Genomic DNA, 15,285 nt, shown 5'->3' on the forward strand with positions numbered 1-15,285 from the left:
TACCAAGGGGTATTACTAAATAATTTTGTATATTGTATTTTTGTTGTAGATATTTATGACTTAATTGTACCTGTCCTGAATTTTTTATATGAATTGAAAAATGTCTTTCTTGTGATTTCTGATTGATAACAGAATTTATATGAACTAAAAGAAAAAAAGAGAAAAAATAAACTTTTATATGTTTTGAATAATTTCAGCATATTATCTGTTATGTGGCAAATATGACAGGGCTATAATTATGTGGAAGACATTTGCAAACTAGGATATTTTGCCATTCATGTTTGAACTTCCTCATGCAGTCTCTGTTGGGTGGTATTTCTAGACACCTACAGTGCTTGTGGAGAGACAAAGGATGAAGATGATTGCAGAGGATATTAGTCTGAAGGGGAGACAATAACTGATTGAGATAATCCGAGGATCTCTACCTATTTCTGAATCTACCACTGTTTGTCTCATAATTTCAGAATTGATACAATTGCAATTCTCAATGCTAACTAACTTGAGTGGTAATTACACAAACTACTAATATAATAATTTAATCTCATTCATCTGATATTTCTAAAAACATCTGCAAAAACAACAGGTCTGGGTTGTTTTGGGTGTAGATATTCAGTTTTGAGTGCTATTTCTAGATACAATAACAGGAAACCAGGAGTCTTCTAATGCTGGCTTCATGACATGTTGCTTGAAGCACATAAAAAACGCAGGACGACAATTTTGCATAGACCGAGGGGCACAGATTGATGTCATCAACAGTGCTCCCCAACTTGTGGGGCCTCCTGTCATAGAATTTAAACCAAAATTTTATGTTCAGAAATTGGTTAGAAAAAGGGAGGAGAAGTGCTGATGAAAGAACCCGCATGGCTCGGAAACAAATGGCATCTGGTTCCACTTATAAGCATGTTTGTGACATTCTGTGATTGGAAACGTATCCCACATTGTAAATGTATTTTAGTGTCATTAACTCATATATTAAACCTCAAATACACGTGTATCCATTGGTTGTATTAAATAACGTTCGTTATAAGCTGTAACTGGTCAGTGAAATGCTAAACATACTAAAAATGGGTATGTTTTGCTCTTTTTAACCACACCTCTGACTCCGCCCACTGACCCAATCCTCTTGTTATTCCAGCCTTCTGATGCTCCACCCACAGTTCCCCTACTTGTTTTCCCCACTTCGACCACTGCACATAACCCACCACCTGCATAATTTACATATTTTAACAAAAAATGCTTTTATCTGGAACAGACCAAACATTACTAGAATGGCCGCCACACCTGTGTCTCTGTAGCAGCCGCAGCAGCAGGCCGCTTTGCAGTTACTAATTACTGTATTTTTGTGTCAACCTGATACTAGTGAGGTGAACCTTTGACAGTACACCAATACTGCTTTAAATGTGTGCCCCATTAAGGCTCATAATTTGCCTTTTCTTAGCACGTAATTAAGCCCTTCTCCGCTTTTCCATAATCCAGTGGACCCGGTCATGCCCGAGGATATTGTCTCTTTAGAAGGTGTCTGGGGAGAGCGTGGCATCTGCCTTTGTGAAAGGCCACGCCTCCTGGAGCCTCGGTCTGGGAAAGGGGTGAGCTCCGTCTGCTGGGGCAGGGCAGGCTGACCCTGCGTTACCCTCTCGCTGGGGTAGTCGTGCATGTTGTCAGTAAGGCAAGAACCCGCTCCCGTGCCAATGCATAGGAGGGGCTGAATGCTGTCCGCAGAGGAGTTGCCAGCCCCTGTACCGCGCGCCCCAGTGCAGACCAAGGACATTGACTGCAAGGGAGTCCGAGTGCCGGATGGTGAGTCTGAGATGTCTGTAGGGCAACGCTATGCTTTCTGCAGACTGCGCCTGCGCAAAGGGTGAGGCACACATAATGATGCTGTGCCCCTCCAGGCTAAAGTGGGTGCCGGGTGAAGTATCTCTCTGTATCCATATATGGTGCAATGCCTTGTTCGCCTAGGACTCGAGGGGGAGACAATACGCACCCCCCTCCAGCCCCATGCATCGCCTTGGTCCTTGCTGAAAGGGAGAGTGTCTTAGAGGAGCATCACCTGCCGACTGTACATCGAGCTGTGAGCTCATGTGATGCACCGCCTGGTTCTTTGGTCCTGCCAGCAGTGACGAGGGACCGTTCTGCGCATGCCCAGTACCATAGGGCTAGCCTGCTAGAGCCGGCTGTGAACAAACGGGGATGTGAATAGTCGATTCTCCCAGGGCGGCTGGGTAAGGGGCTGCCACACCTGGGGAACGGGTAGGGCATCGTGGGCGGCGCCTCGCCCCAGAGAATGCGGGGAGGGGGTTGGCGGACTGCTTCCGTCTCGTGGCTTTTCGGGGGAGGGCAGGGGATCGGAGTGGCAGTGATACCTGGAGGGTGATTCATCGTTAGACCAAAGCCTTCCTGTCGTACTTCAGATGAGGGGAGAATAACGCTGGCGGGAGAGAGGGGTTGTTCTATAACCACCGAGAGGGTTGTGTGATGTAATCGAATTATCTTATGGGCTACGGATCCTTCAGTCTTGCAGGCAGGCGAAAGAGGAGAGAGCCTCCCACCCACCCCCCAACGCCTGATCAAGGGAATCGTGCTGTATACTCCCTTTCCTCAGTCTGGTTCCAAACGGAGTTAGGTGCTCGCCTTGCCTCTGCCGGGACATAGCCCCAAATGGGAACCAAGGAGGAATTAAGTGGTCTTTTTGTATGTGTGGCTGGGGAGTGCTACAGGGTCAGAACAAGTGCTTGAAATGGAACATTAGAAGGGCAAGTACTTTGTACCAGAGTACCTGCTTGTTGCTGAGAAGTGTAGGTACTCTCCAATTAAAAGTATAGCATTTCTCTTGTGAAGTGCCGGTACTAAACCCTCTCAAAATAAAAAAATGCCTGTACTCCATACCGGACAGTACCGGCCCATGTAAAGCCCTGGGAGGGCGCAGTGTGTTCCCCGTCCTCTTGAGGCAGGCAGACAGCCAAGAACAGACCACGGAGAGCTATGTTCACTTTCATCCTAAGGCGATAGCTCCTTACTGGACGAAGGAGGAGTGACGTAGCCACCTCCCCCTTGCCGTGACAGAACCCCAATTATTTACCAAAGAAGAGTGTTGTAATTTTCCGTCTCTGGGTCACTCAAAGCTGCCCCAAGCTAACTCTAGGCGGAGTGACGTGCTCACCTGCTTTCTGCAATCACATGAATGCCGACAAACTGGTTAAGTGGTTAACAGGCGCCCGTGACATCTGATGGGACCTGAAGGCACGAGTTCGAGTCTTGATATTGCTAACTCGGCTAACCTTCCTTCTGAAGTTTGTTAATGTGTACCATGAAAAGGCTTTCCAGTTACTTCTGTCTTTGCAGTGCTTGGAACCAAAAGACGTGTAGTGTCAAGCGGCATATAAAACACGCCATTATTTAATCACGAGACTTCAATTCCTTACTGTCTTTTTTATGATCCAGGTCTCTTGTTATCTCCCACCCGTTCTCTCTTTTCAGTCTGTTCTTACCTGTCACTTCCTTTTCCTAGGACAAAGAGAGCAACGGCTGTCTGTCGTTGCCAGGGGCACAACTAGACTCGAGCTTCGGGGAGGGGGGGGTTAACCCTCCCAGCCAGGGCTGGCCCTAGCACTGGTCACGCACGGTGCAACAATCTTTTTTGGCGCCCCTCCCCATTTCCTCCTTCTCCATGAATTTCCTCACTACCACTCACCAACAATGCACCTCATCTCTCTGTAGCACCTTTCTGACAAACATTTAATTTTTTTATAGCGCTAGTTATAGTTTACTCACACTCAGCTCTGTGATCTGCATGGTACACGTTCTTTGTAGCAGGCACATTAACCCTATGCGTGCATGTGTGGGTGGCCGGAGTGCCCTCGTGAGTGCACAGTGAGAGATGCAACAGTGCGTGAGTAGGATAAGATGAGTGAATGCAGGGTGAGTGAGGTGCCCATATGAATTTGGGTGCGGATATAAGTGCAGAGTGGGATGAATGAATGCATGGTTAGTTATGGGCTTGTTTGAGTGAGATTTCAGAATGAGCAGTGAGAGGGACAGGTGAGTGAAATGTCACATGAGTGCAGGGTGAGTAGTTTGCAAGTGTGACTGCAGAGTGAAGTACAGGGTGAACAGCACAAGTGCATTGTGAGTGCAGAGTGATCACTGTGAGTGCAGGGTGAGCGGGCAAATGGTGTGAGTGCCTAGTGATCAGTGTGAGTGCATTATGATCGCTGTGAGTGCAGGGTGAGTGTGACAGTGAAGGGCGAGAATGAGGAGTGAGTTGTCTGAATGCAGGGTGCATTCCCAGATGCTTGAAGTAACTTAGCATGTTATTGACTCTGGTGTTGGGTTTCAGATATAAGTTAAACTATTGCTATTATGGCATTAATCAGGGATCGAGGGTGGAGGAAATAAATAATGTGCTGATCCTGCAACAAACTTCCAGTTTTATGATTAGGGTTGCCAGCTCATTATTTTGATGTCCCAGATGGTACAAAATAAACCGTCACATAAAGCTGTATTTTCAGCACTTATCTGTGCGGTTGTATGTCATTACAATGCCGGCTTTTACCCCGCATGCCATTACAACGCGGGGATTACAACGAAAGTCGTTACAACGACTTTCGCTGGAGGGCGCTGGATAGTGGAATAGTTTCATTTTCTATTCCAACTCCAGCCCACATTGACAGTAGGGAAGGTGTTGGATAGAAAATTAAACTATTTCCTATCCAACAGCGGCCTCCAGCGAAAGTTGTTGTAACGACTTTCGTTGTAATCCACGCGTTGTAATGGCAGTGCGGGGTAATCCCCGCGTTGTCATGGCTGTTCTCCATCTGTGCATACTTTGAACAGCAAATGTAAATTGAAAGCACTTTTAATTGTGTTCTAGGGCTGCCTGAATGATCCATGACTGAAATTTAAAGGGAACAAATACAGAAAATTCACATTACAAATAAATACATACTTTTTTATTTATAACTCTATTTAGTGTCAAGACCAGGTCTTTGCAGGCTCTTTAAACAACACATGGCTGGCATTTTTCTTTTGGCAACCCTACTTTATATTCCATTTCATGAAATGCATTCTCACACTACGGCAGTAAATGTAAAATGCAACTGTAAGTAATAGGCACAGTGGGGGCCCAGGGGTTACTGGACTAGAAAAAAAGTAAGCCTCAGTAACCAGTTTACAAAGGTATGGAAATATGCAAATGGTCTTTAAAGACCTGTGAAAAACTTGGGCGTTCTGGAGGTAAGACTCCAGACACTGCCCAGCCAAACCCACAGCAGCTCAAGTTGTAGCTGCCTGGGCTGAGAGTCACAACGGGGGGCAGAGGTCCTTTTAGCCTGATAGGCATTGTGCGCCTGGTCATTGTTCTCTTTTCCATGTCTCCCTAAATGTCCTTTCCTGCCCCTTTCTCACTCAACTTGCTGTCCCTTTCTGTCTGTGTATTCTTGTGTTTCTTGCGGTTCTTCTTGCCATGCCTTTTTTGTTGTCCTTTTTTGTTTTCTTTTTTCTTTTTTTTTAAAGCGCACAATCACCCGTAAGGGTCTCTAGGCGCTGGGGGCCGTCGGGAAGATTAAGCGAGCTATTGCCCAGAGTCACATGGTGCTGGGCTAATCTGCCGCCGGTGCCAGGGATCGAACCGTGATCCCCAGATTCCGGAGTCAGTCGCCCGAGCCGCAGCGCCACACCTCTTCCTGCTGTGTCTTCCTTGCTGTCTCTTCTTTTCCCTCTTCTTAGATCTCTCTTCTCTTTCTGGAGGCCCGCCTTTGCCTTTCCTGCCATCACCCATTTGTTTCCTAGCTGTCTCTTACATTTTGAACCCTTGTTTTCTTTACTACCTCTTCCTTAGTGTTCCTTCATTGTTCTATTTCACTTGCTTCCCTTTCTGCTCCTACCTTGCTTTCCATACGTTTCCTTCTTTCTTTTTCTGTTTCATTGTTATTGTTGTCTCTTTTGTGTCCCTGTCTCTTTTTTGCTTTCATTGCTTTCTCTTTCTTCCTTTACTTTTGATAGGTTTGGCCTGTGAGACAGCTTTGGCTGACTTCGCCAGCCTATTGTTTTTCAAAAGCAAATCACAAGTATTGTTCAAACTACTGGGCTTTTAGTTCGCCAGCTTCATCCATTGGTTGGTTGAATTGTCATTCATATTTTGTTCCCACCCACCCTAGCATACCCATTGTGACATAGGGCCAGCACACGTTTCTCACTGACTTCCTTCAATTTGAGTGACTGCAAGATCCTGGGTACGTTGTTCAAATCCACCTAAAAATATTACCTTTCACTTCAGTGACAAAGGTGTTTCAAATTATGCCCCTTTGTTGTATTATTTTTTATATTGTATTTAAATACCACCTATTTTTGTCCTGTTAATTAATTATGTATATCCTGTCTCTTTCTTTATTTAAGTTGTTGTTATGAAGTTTTTATGTGACATTGTAACATTGTAGCGCTCTGTGATTTGGGCTATTAGTTAGATGGTGATTTATTCATGTCTTCTTCGTAAAAAAGAAAATGAGTGGCACAAATGTTTTACGCCACTAAAAAACAGCCACATATGTACTTTTTATTGAAAGCATATAATGGCCTTTTTTATATGCAGACACTTTCTTCTTTTTATTTGTGTGGCATATGTTTGCAATAAAAAAAATAAAGAAAAAGGTAACCATTGGACCAGCTTGCAAAGGACAGACTTATTGTTCTTTTCTGCTTGTCACTAACTGGTTATTTGTTATTTCTTGCTTGCTGTGTTGTTGCTTTCCATGCAGCCTCTTTCTCAATGTTTATTCATTGAATTCCTTGCTTTTCCCTCCTTCCCTTTCCTGCCCCCACCATTCTATCATTTCTGCCACTTCTTTACTTTACCTGCTGTCTCTTTCTTGCTTTCTGTGCTGTCTCTTTCTTGCAGTCCTTCCATATACTTCCTTCCTGTCTGCTTCTTGTTTTCCCAGCGACCCCTTCCTTGCTTCCCTTGCTTACATCCCTGCTTCCTGCCGGCTCTTTAATTTCCATTGCTCTCTCTTTCTTGCTGTCTTATCCTTCCTTTACACGTTTTTTTCTTTGCTACCTCTTTGTTTTTCTTACTGCCTCTTTCTTGAGGGTTCTTCCTCGCTTTTCAGTCCGTGCTTTCCTTGTTGTCTTTGCCTTGCTGTTGCCTCCTTGCTTCTCCTCCTGTATCTTGGTTACTTTCCTTGTTGCCTCTCTTGCTGTCCCTTCCTTGTATTCAGTGTTGTCCCCTCCTTGCTTTCTCTTCCTTGCTGACTTTATTGTGATTGCCTTAATGTGTCATATTAGCTTCCATGCCGTTTCGTTCTACCTTCCCACTCTTCTCTTTCGTTTTGTCTTCCTCGCTGTGCAGCTTTCTATTCCTTTTTGTCCCTGCATTGGTTCCCGACTGTTCGTTCCTGCTTTCCTTCCTGTGCCTCCCTCCCCTGCTTTGCTTGTTTTACAATCCTTGCTCCTCTGGTTGTCCATTCTTTGCTTTCTCTGCTTTGCTAGTGCCGCCCCCTTCCCTATTTCAATTCGACACAGGCAGCCAATCTGAAGCTCGCTTTGATGTACCTTGTGTTTTATTTTCCCCAGCAGGGGGCGCCTCGCCGGAGGAAAATGCACACGGGTTCCCTATTTGAATCGTACACACATGAGCGTCCAAAGTCTCAATTCTGATGAAACAATAACTTGGCTGCACTAAAACCAGAACCGAGCCATAAGAACCGCGGCTCCTCATACCATCCGAGCCTTGGGACCGCTCCGTGCTTTCTCAGCTGAGATCTTCGGAAGGTTTATCCGGATCTCTCGAATCGACCGCCGTTCCGGGCAGTTCCTGGCCGCGCTTTGCCAAGAGAGGAATTCTAAAAACAACTGCACCGCAGCTGCCTTGAGAATCGTCGGCACCGCAGGACCCTCTTAATTTATCCGGACCCTTCGAATTTCAGCTTTCCATCCGGCATTCAAGGACGGGGCGCACGGGGAGCTCTCCAGGGTGCTGAACCACCGCGCAACTGTGCCCTCCAGGGTGCTGAACCACCGCGCAACCGTTACCTCTGGGAGCGTCCCCTGCCTCCCGCTGATTGTGCACCCCCCTCTTCTGTGAAATATCTGGGGAGCAGGGCAGGCGATCCCCGCGGACCTCCGGCAACGGAAGCAGCAGAGGCACCAGCGGAGCCACGAGCAGCATCATGGACGCCCTGAGACAGCTCTGCTGGGCTGCCGCCCTCCTCCTTCTCACAGGTAAGGGCGGAATCCAAGGCCCCTATCGTAAGGAGGCTTTGCAGTCTGTGGTTGTGGGTGGAGATTGAGGGCAACTGGCCTTTATGTTGAAAAATACTTTTCTCAGTATTCTTATTTGTATTTCAATTACTATTATTGGGTTTTATTTATACTTGGTTTGTTGCTGTAATCTTTATTGTTGCCTTACTGATATTAATATTTGTTGTTATCATTCTTGATACTTTTGGAATTGTCATTATGCATGCTGTGCTTCAGAGATCCATTGAGTGAGTGCCATAGTGTATTGCGTCCAATAGTAACCTCTATTATTTACACCGCCTGGAAACAGCAAACGTGCGCCATATAAAACACATTCGTATTATACTTATTCTCTTTCTTATTCCTAAGGATGGTATAAAATATACCAGTAAAAAGAATACTATGATTGATATAAGATGAGATTATATTTGTATACTTGAGGCGTATTTTAAAGGCATGTAGAGATATTTTAGGACTTGTCTGGGATGCAGGCGGTGTTCCTTTCACACACACTGACTGACAGTGCCCAAGTAATTTGCAGCTGGGAGTCACTGATGCATTAAAATGGCAGAACTGCAACGAACAATGCAATGATAGAGGCCAAGCGTCCGGCAGGACTGCCCCCGGGGAAGGGCCGGGGTGTTCCCTGCTATTTCAAAATAAATGGGCCACACAAGAGCCTCAGGATGTAAACATTTCAAAATGTAGAATGAATCCCCACCCAGTTCCCTATAGATTTTACATTGATTTGGAGTATATTTCCTATTTTATCCTGTGTGTTTCCGACAAACTGAGGCAGCTGCAGACTTCACACCTGCGCCTAGAAGCAATTAGTTTGAAAGTGTCAGTGCTTCGAAGATCACCATGTACCGTTACATAATGCATCGCTCGGGTATATCTCCCTGCGTGTAGCACACTGTCTATGGCACTTTCTAGCACGTGACACAGCATACATACAGCATGGTGTATCACTTTAAACATCTCATGCGGACCGCATAATATTTTTGCATCAGTTGGTACAGTGCACATTGTATGGCACATTGCACATCACAAAGTGCATCTCTGCACATAGTACGGCACAAAGCCTAGATCTATGCACATTAAATCAAAGTGAAAGTGTCTACAAGGGATTTCACTGCCTATCTAACATTGTTTGAGTGATTTTAACAAAAATCAAGAGTCAGTTAAGGTAATCAGACTCAAATGTGTCCAACTGGACAAACACAAGTAATTCAATTACAAAAAATAGGAGAGGGGAGGAGGAAGAGAAAAGAAGAGAGTACACAAAACACAGAGAGTGTCTAGTTATAAAAATTAAATGTTATATGATTTTGACCAACACTTGAAAAAATTGAGAAGGGTACAGTTTTAACACAGTTGATACCAGCAACAGTAGTTATGACACAGATGCACAACTGAATTGAGGCATACAGTGTATAACTAAAACATCAGCTCCAGAAATTTAGTAAGCAGATATTATCTTCAAAGTCAATAATTATTGCTTAAAGAAGGTGACTTTTTCATGGAGTTGACGAGATTGTGGACGTTTCGGTCTCTTTCGTTTCAATCTATGAGACCATCTTCAGGACAGTCGATTTTGTGCAGGATATAGAACCTTTTATGAACAACAAAAGGGGCACAAAGTCCAATCCTTGACTAACTGTAGCGATATGTACAAGTAGCAGATCTGTCACTCATTTAAATGAGTTGACAATCGCAGCACGGTAAAACCAACATCAGATCTTCTATTCTTAGAAGGTCTCGAAAACACTTTCGTTTATTCGTTTGGCAGGTAACTCGTGTAGCAGCAAATGCGACCACGGTGCACACAATACCTCATACTGCATCAGATACCACTATATATATTGCAACATATACCAGCAGATTTCACATGGGTCAACACATTGTACATTACAAATCACACTTCACAGGTCATTTTATAGCCCAAACTCTCCCATACTTTACCATACTTAGATTTTGTGTGGCATGATATAAGTGTTGTTTTGGTGCTCCTTTTTTAATTCTTTTCTTTCAAAGGTCAGGTTTGGCAGAGTCATGTTTTAGTTTTCTTGCAGCTACCAGAACACTTTCTTTAGCTAAATGGGCTTGTATCCCTGTACTTTTCGTAGATCTTTAACATCATTGGGCGAATTTGCAGTATCTCCAAGAAATTGTAAATTCTCTATATCTCATCAATGGCTGAAGACATCACCTGGCTTAAATTCTATGTCTTAAAATTGTTTTACAAAAATTAGATTTTTCATTTTTAACTCTGATGGGGCGATATTTTTGTAAATTATATTTAGGACACAACATGTTTTCCAGACAATACATAGGCCACTGTATTCGGCTACCATACCTCATCAGTTGAAATAAATCATACAACTAGAAGCTTTATACCTGGCGTGACCGACTCTTGCAAGTGAGATGAAATAAGTACAATATGAAGATACGGTAGATGTTTAGCACAAAAGGTTGAGGCTTGGGGTAAACCATTTTACCTAAAGTTGAAGAATTAGCTACAGCAATACAAATGTGTTTGTTGTACATAGTGATAAGAATACGAAAGAATCTGAGCAGTCTTTTGCAAATATGATATATGGTACCAAGGCACTGATGTTATGATACTATTAAGTACAAATATTCTATATAAAGCCGTTCTGGTGGACACATCAGCTCACTAGTTTAAAGGGAGTGAAAACGCAAACGTACATTTTATGATAGCAAATACCCAGTTATACTGGTCAGAGATCTATATGAAAGATTACCCAAAAAGAGGGCATAGTGGGTATGAACCATGTCTGTGTAATGTGGTATCGGTTCCTCAAATTCACATATTTATGTTACAGTCAGAAGAATTGACCAATTACACAAATACAGGTCTGTTATGGTTTCAACTCCTCCTTTAATTTCGCCAAGCCTTCTACAGGCCCATATTTGGAATCAACAGTGCAGGGATATATGAGCACACACATGCAAATCAGTAACCGGAACAATCTTAAAGCAATTAATGGACTTACTGTATGCCCATGTCTTCATTTTGCAGTATGTAATGTCAAAGTTAATTGGGACATCTGGGGAGACAAGAAACAAGCGTTTTCCAAGGTCAGTGCCATTCCACGTTCAAAGAAATTTAATTTGTACCCAGTAGGTCTATGGCACTTTTAGTGTAATGACATCATAGCACAATGATATATAGCACCAATTAATGTTAGTTTGAGGAACAGAAAAAAAGCTCTGATTAATGAAGTACTACACTGAACCACGATGGATGAGCGAGAGAGGGCCGACCTCAAAGTGCCACACATTAATTAGCACATGTCAAGATACATAAGCATCAACAGAAGCATACAGTTCTAGATCTGAAATATATGCTGACGCCCTGGCAAATAACTATTATATATTATACGCTCCATATCTTCTAGCAGAGGAGCATAATAGACTTGCATGAAAATGCAGTTCTGTCTCACAAACAATTGGCTTGACGCATAATCAAAAGCCCTTGCACCTTAAACGTAACCCCCTGGTAAATAAGCATCAACCATGGTATATATGCCGCAACCATGCACATAAACATCCACCGTGGTATATAAACATCCACCATGGTATATAAGCATCAACCATGGTATATAAGCATCCACCATGGTATATAAACATCCACCAGGGTACATAAGCATCAACCATGGTATATAAGCATCAACCATGGTGTATAAGCATCAACCATGGTATATAAGCATCAACCATGCTGTACAAGCATTAGTGCAATGAGTATCCCCTTGCCGCAATAAGGAGCTCTGACAACTTAGGCAGACGCAGGTTATTTATGCAACCTATACCATAAAATATTTGAGTAGGACACGTGTTACTAGTAGCAAGAATGTAGACTGTTTAAAAATGCTCGATGCACATTACCATCGCATTAGATAACTTGAGCGGCATCCATCTGTAACTTCCTGGAATATGATGTGAGCTCCCGGGAATATCTGTGAAGGGTATGTGTACTGACATCACTAAGTATTTTAATGACATGGATCTGGCATGTAGTATGAATGTATGATGGTATTCTGCATGTTCTTAGCATGCATGCTCTCAGAACACCGTCATTCGAACAAACGCATCTTTAGCACGCATTCAATCAGCACGCAGGTCGTTATAACGGCTTGCCTTGTGGGGGGCGCTAGTTTTTGGAATAGTTTGAGTCATTGTAACAACTTGTGTGCTGTAGGAATTCGTGCTAAAGATGCCTTTGTTATATTGCCGGCGCTGTGAAGGCACAGTGTGATTCCCGCTTCATCCTAAAGGATGTTTCCCCTCTCTAAAGCCCACCTGGAGCGGTGTCAGAATCTCATCGTCAGCTAGCCAATCCTATAGTCTACCTAGGATCACTTTACTACCAAGCTTGTGTACTGTCTATAAGACTTATTGGATGATAATTCGCCTGCAAGTCACATGAGCCCTTGTTAAAGATGGGAATTATTTCGGTCCCTGCCCAAGTATGTGGAGAGGTGTCCCCTTTAGGATCTCTTAGAAATAGGCACTCCAGAGTTTTGTTTCACTCAGAAATAGATCACCTGGGATTTTGTCTAATCATGGATCCTTGTTGGGGACTATTTTGCCATATTTAATCCTCCACTGAAATGTCAGTGGACATCTCTTTTTGTTCATAGGTTGTTAGACCTGGCACCATTGGCGTGGGTCTCCCTTCCATTTTTGCTATTGCCTCCTGTGTTTTTGCTGGTCTAGATGCTTTGGGCAAAGTGCCACTGCTATTCAGTGCCAACGTGCAAGTGCTCCCTATTGTAAATTGTAGTAATGGATTAGTGACTCCATGATTGGCTTATTTGATTTACTTGTCAGACCCTAGTACAGTGCACCATGTGTGCCCAGGGCCTGTAAATCAAATGCTGCTGGTGGGCTTGCAGCACTGGTTGTGCCACCCACAGAAGCAGTTGTAAAATATGGCTCAGGCCTGCCATTGCAGAGCCTGTGTGCAGTCTGGGACTGCCATGTCGACTTGGCAAGTGCACACACTTGTCAGGTCCTAAACCTTCCTTTTCTATATGTTAGCCACCCCTAAGGTAGGCCAAGGTGCCCCCATGGGCAGGGTGCATTGTATGTAAAAGGTAGGACATTTCCTGATGTGTGTGGCATGTCCTGATAGTGAATTACAGCCAAACCCGTTATTCACTATTGCAAGGCTACCTGTTCCCATAGGCCAGAATGGGCAGTCTGATTATAACATCTTATAATCCTAACTGACTCAGGGAACTAGGTTGAAATTCGAGTTTAGTATGCCTGAATTCAGTTTTCTTGCCTAAACATCCAGTTTGCCTGTGCTAGGTTTGTGTACTCCATGTCTGGTTTGTGAGTGACAGGAGGCTGGAGAGGGCCTTGGCTCCAGCAGTCTGATGGGTCAGCGGTGGGCTGAATAGGACCTGCATTGAATAGAGAGTAGGGGGCGGGGATTTCCTTTCACTGACCTGAGCTCTCATAGAATAGAGAGTAGGGGGAGGAGATTTCGTTTCAGCTACCTGGGCCAGGTCTGCTCTCAAACAATGCTGTCTCCAACTCCTGCCAGGAAGCTGCACCCAGGAGGACAGAACTGGTTTTGACTAGGTACAGACACTCTCTGCCTTCAAAGAACAAAGGATTTTGCAGTATAAATATTGGGGCCCAGACCCCAGAACTTTAGAGCTTTTCTGGGAATCAAGACGGACCTTTGTCAAGAAGAGAAACCCAGTGCTGGTTGTTATCTGGGCGTTGGCCTGCAGTGGTTACTCTATTCCAAGAAAAGGGAAAAGGAAACTTTGTGTACTTTATCATCTTGAGGAAGACCTCCAAGGGCTTGAAGCTGAGCCTCCTGTCTGAAGTCACAGGGACATCAAGACTTCACCACGAGCTCCCCCCATGAATTTCCTTGTTGGGTATTCTACCTGCAGAGAGGTGCCTGCTGTTGTTCTGGGTACCTCTGGTGTCTGCGTGTCGCTGGGAGCTGGAAGCGTGACGCAACAAGGAGAAGCATGTCTCCACTGCAGCAGTTGCAGTCGCATCGCCGAAGAAGTGTTCCACCGCTGCAGCTGTTTGCCGTCGCATCTCAGACAAAGCGTATCGCATCATTGGAGAAACGTGCCGCCGCCACAGAGGTTGCCGTCGCATCACATGAGAAGCGTGTCACAGGGCTTGTCGCAGCTCCAAAGTTCATCGATTTTGCCGCATGGCTGTCAGGCATGCCCGCATCGCATCCCTGTTGTCGCATCGCATCCAAAACACCATTTTGTCGCATCGCACCGGATCCTCACATTGCATCGAGACGCCATCTTGTTGCATCGTCACCGGACCACAGTAAGAAACAACGCAATAAGTCCCCACACAGTAAGGAAGCGACGCATCACCTCCCCTGCGCTGCAGTAATGAACCAACACATCCACTCCCCTGAGTCTAAGGAACGGTGCATCAACTTCCCTGCGACCCTTTTGTTTGCATTGCGTGACGCATCCCCGGTACTTTGAGAGTAAAGTGTCGCATTTACCATCTACAGTGAACTAAGCTATTTTCTACCATTTTAAAGACTTATTGTTGATTACAGTGGGGTGAATTTGTGTCTTTTGGTCTTGTGTTAAGTCTAGTAAAGATTCCTTATTTTTCTCAACTGGTGTGGTGTCCATTTGTAGTGTTTTCACTGTATTACTGTATGTGTTCACAAATGCTTTACACACTGCGTCTCAGATAAGCCTGTCTGCTCGTGCCAAGCTACCAAGGGGGTGAGCAGGGGTTATCTAGGAGTGTAGCCCCTAACCCTGACTAGAAGCAAGGGTCCCTATTTGGACAAAGGTGCAAACCATTGCCAACTAGAGACCCCCATTTCTAACATAGGTGATGACCCCTGAGGGGACAATCTTGGGAATCACCATGCCTTCTGCACTTAGCGACTGGCGGATTTCTCCAAGCCCTAACTGTCTCCCCGTATTATCTTGCTTCTGTCCCTTCTGCCTTTATAAGCTGGAGAAGTGGGCCGCCCGGCTTTAGCTGCAATGATATTTTCTATGCTGCTAA

General features: G+C 44.5%; 1 protein-coding gene across 2 annotated transcripts in view; it reads left to right on the plus strand.

The window, feature by feature from the left end:
* The first annotated feature begins 1,667 nt into the window (after positions 1–1,667).
* SCN3B (sodium voltage-gated channel beta subunit 3) overlaps positions 1,668–15,285 on the plus strand; it is a 192,498-nt gene continuing 178,880 nt past the window's right edge. Inside the window, exons 1-2 of one of the 2 annotated variants that reach the window (XM_078681823.1) lie at positions 1,668–1,797; positions 7,567–8,214. In XM_078681823.1, the coding sequence (XP_078537949.1) occupies positions 8,163–8,214 (52 nt within the window). In that variant the 5' untranslated portion in view covers positions 1,668–1,797; positions 7,567–8,162. Of the gene's footprint in view, positions 1,798–2,156; positions 2,223–7,566; positions 8,215–15,285 lie in introns of those variants that run through there. The other variant, XM_078681824.1, reaches the window with a different exon arrangement.

The sequence above is a fragment of the Lissotriton helveticus genome, chromosome 3_1 (genome assembly GCF_964261635.1).
Source record: "Lissotriton helveticus chromosome 3_1, aLisHel1.1, whole genome shotgun sequence".
Lineage (NCBI taxonomy): Eukaryota > Metazoa > Chordata > Amphibia > Caudata > Salamandridae > Lissotriton > Lissotriton helveticus.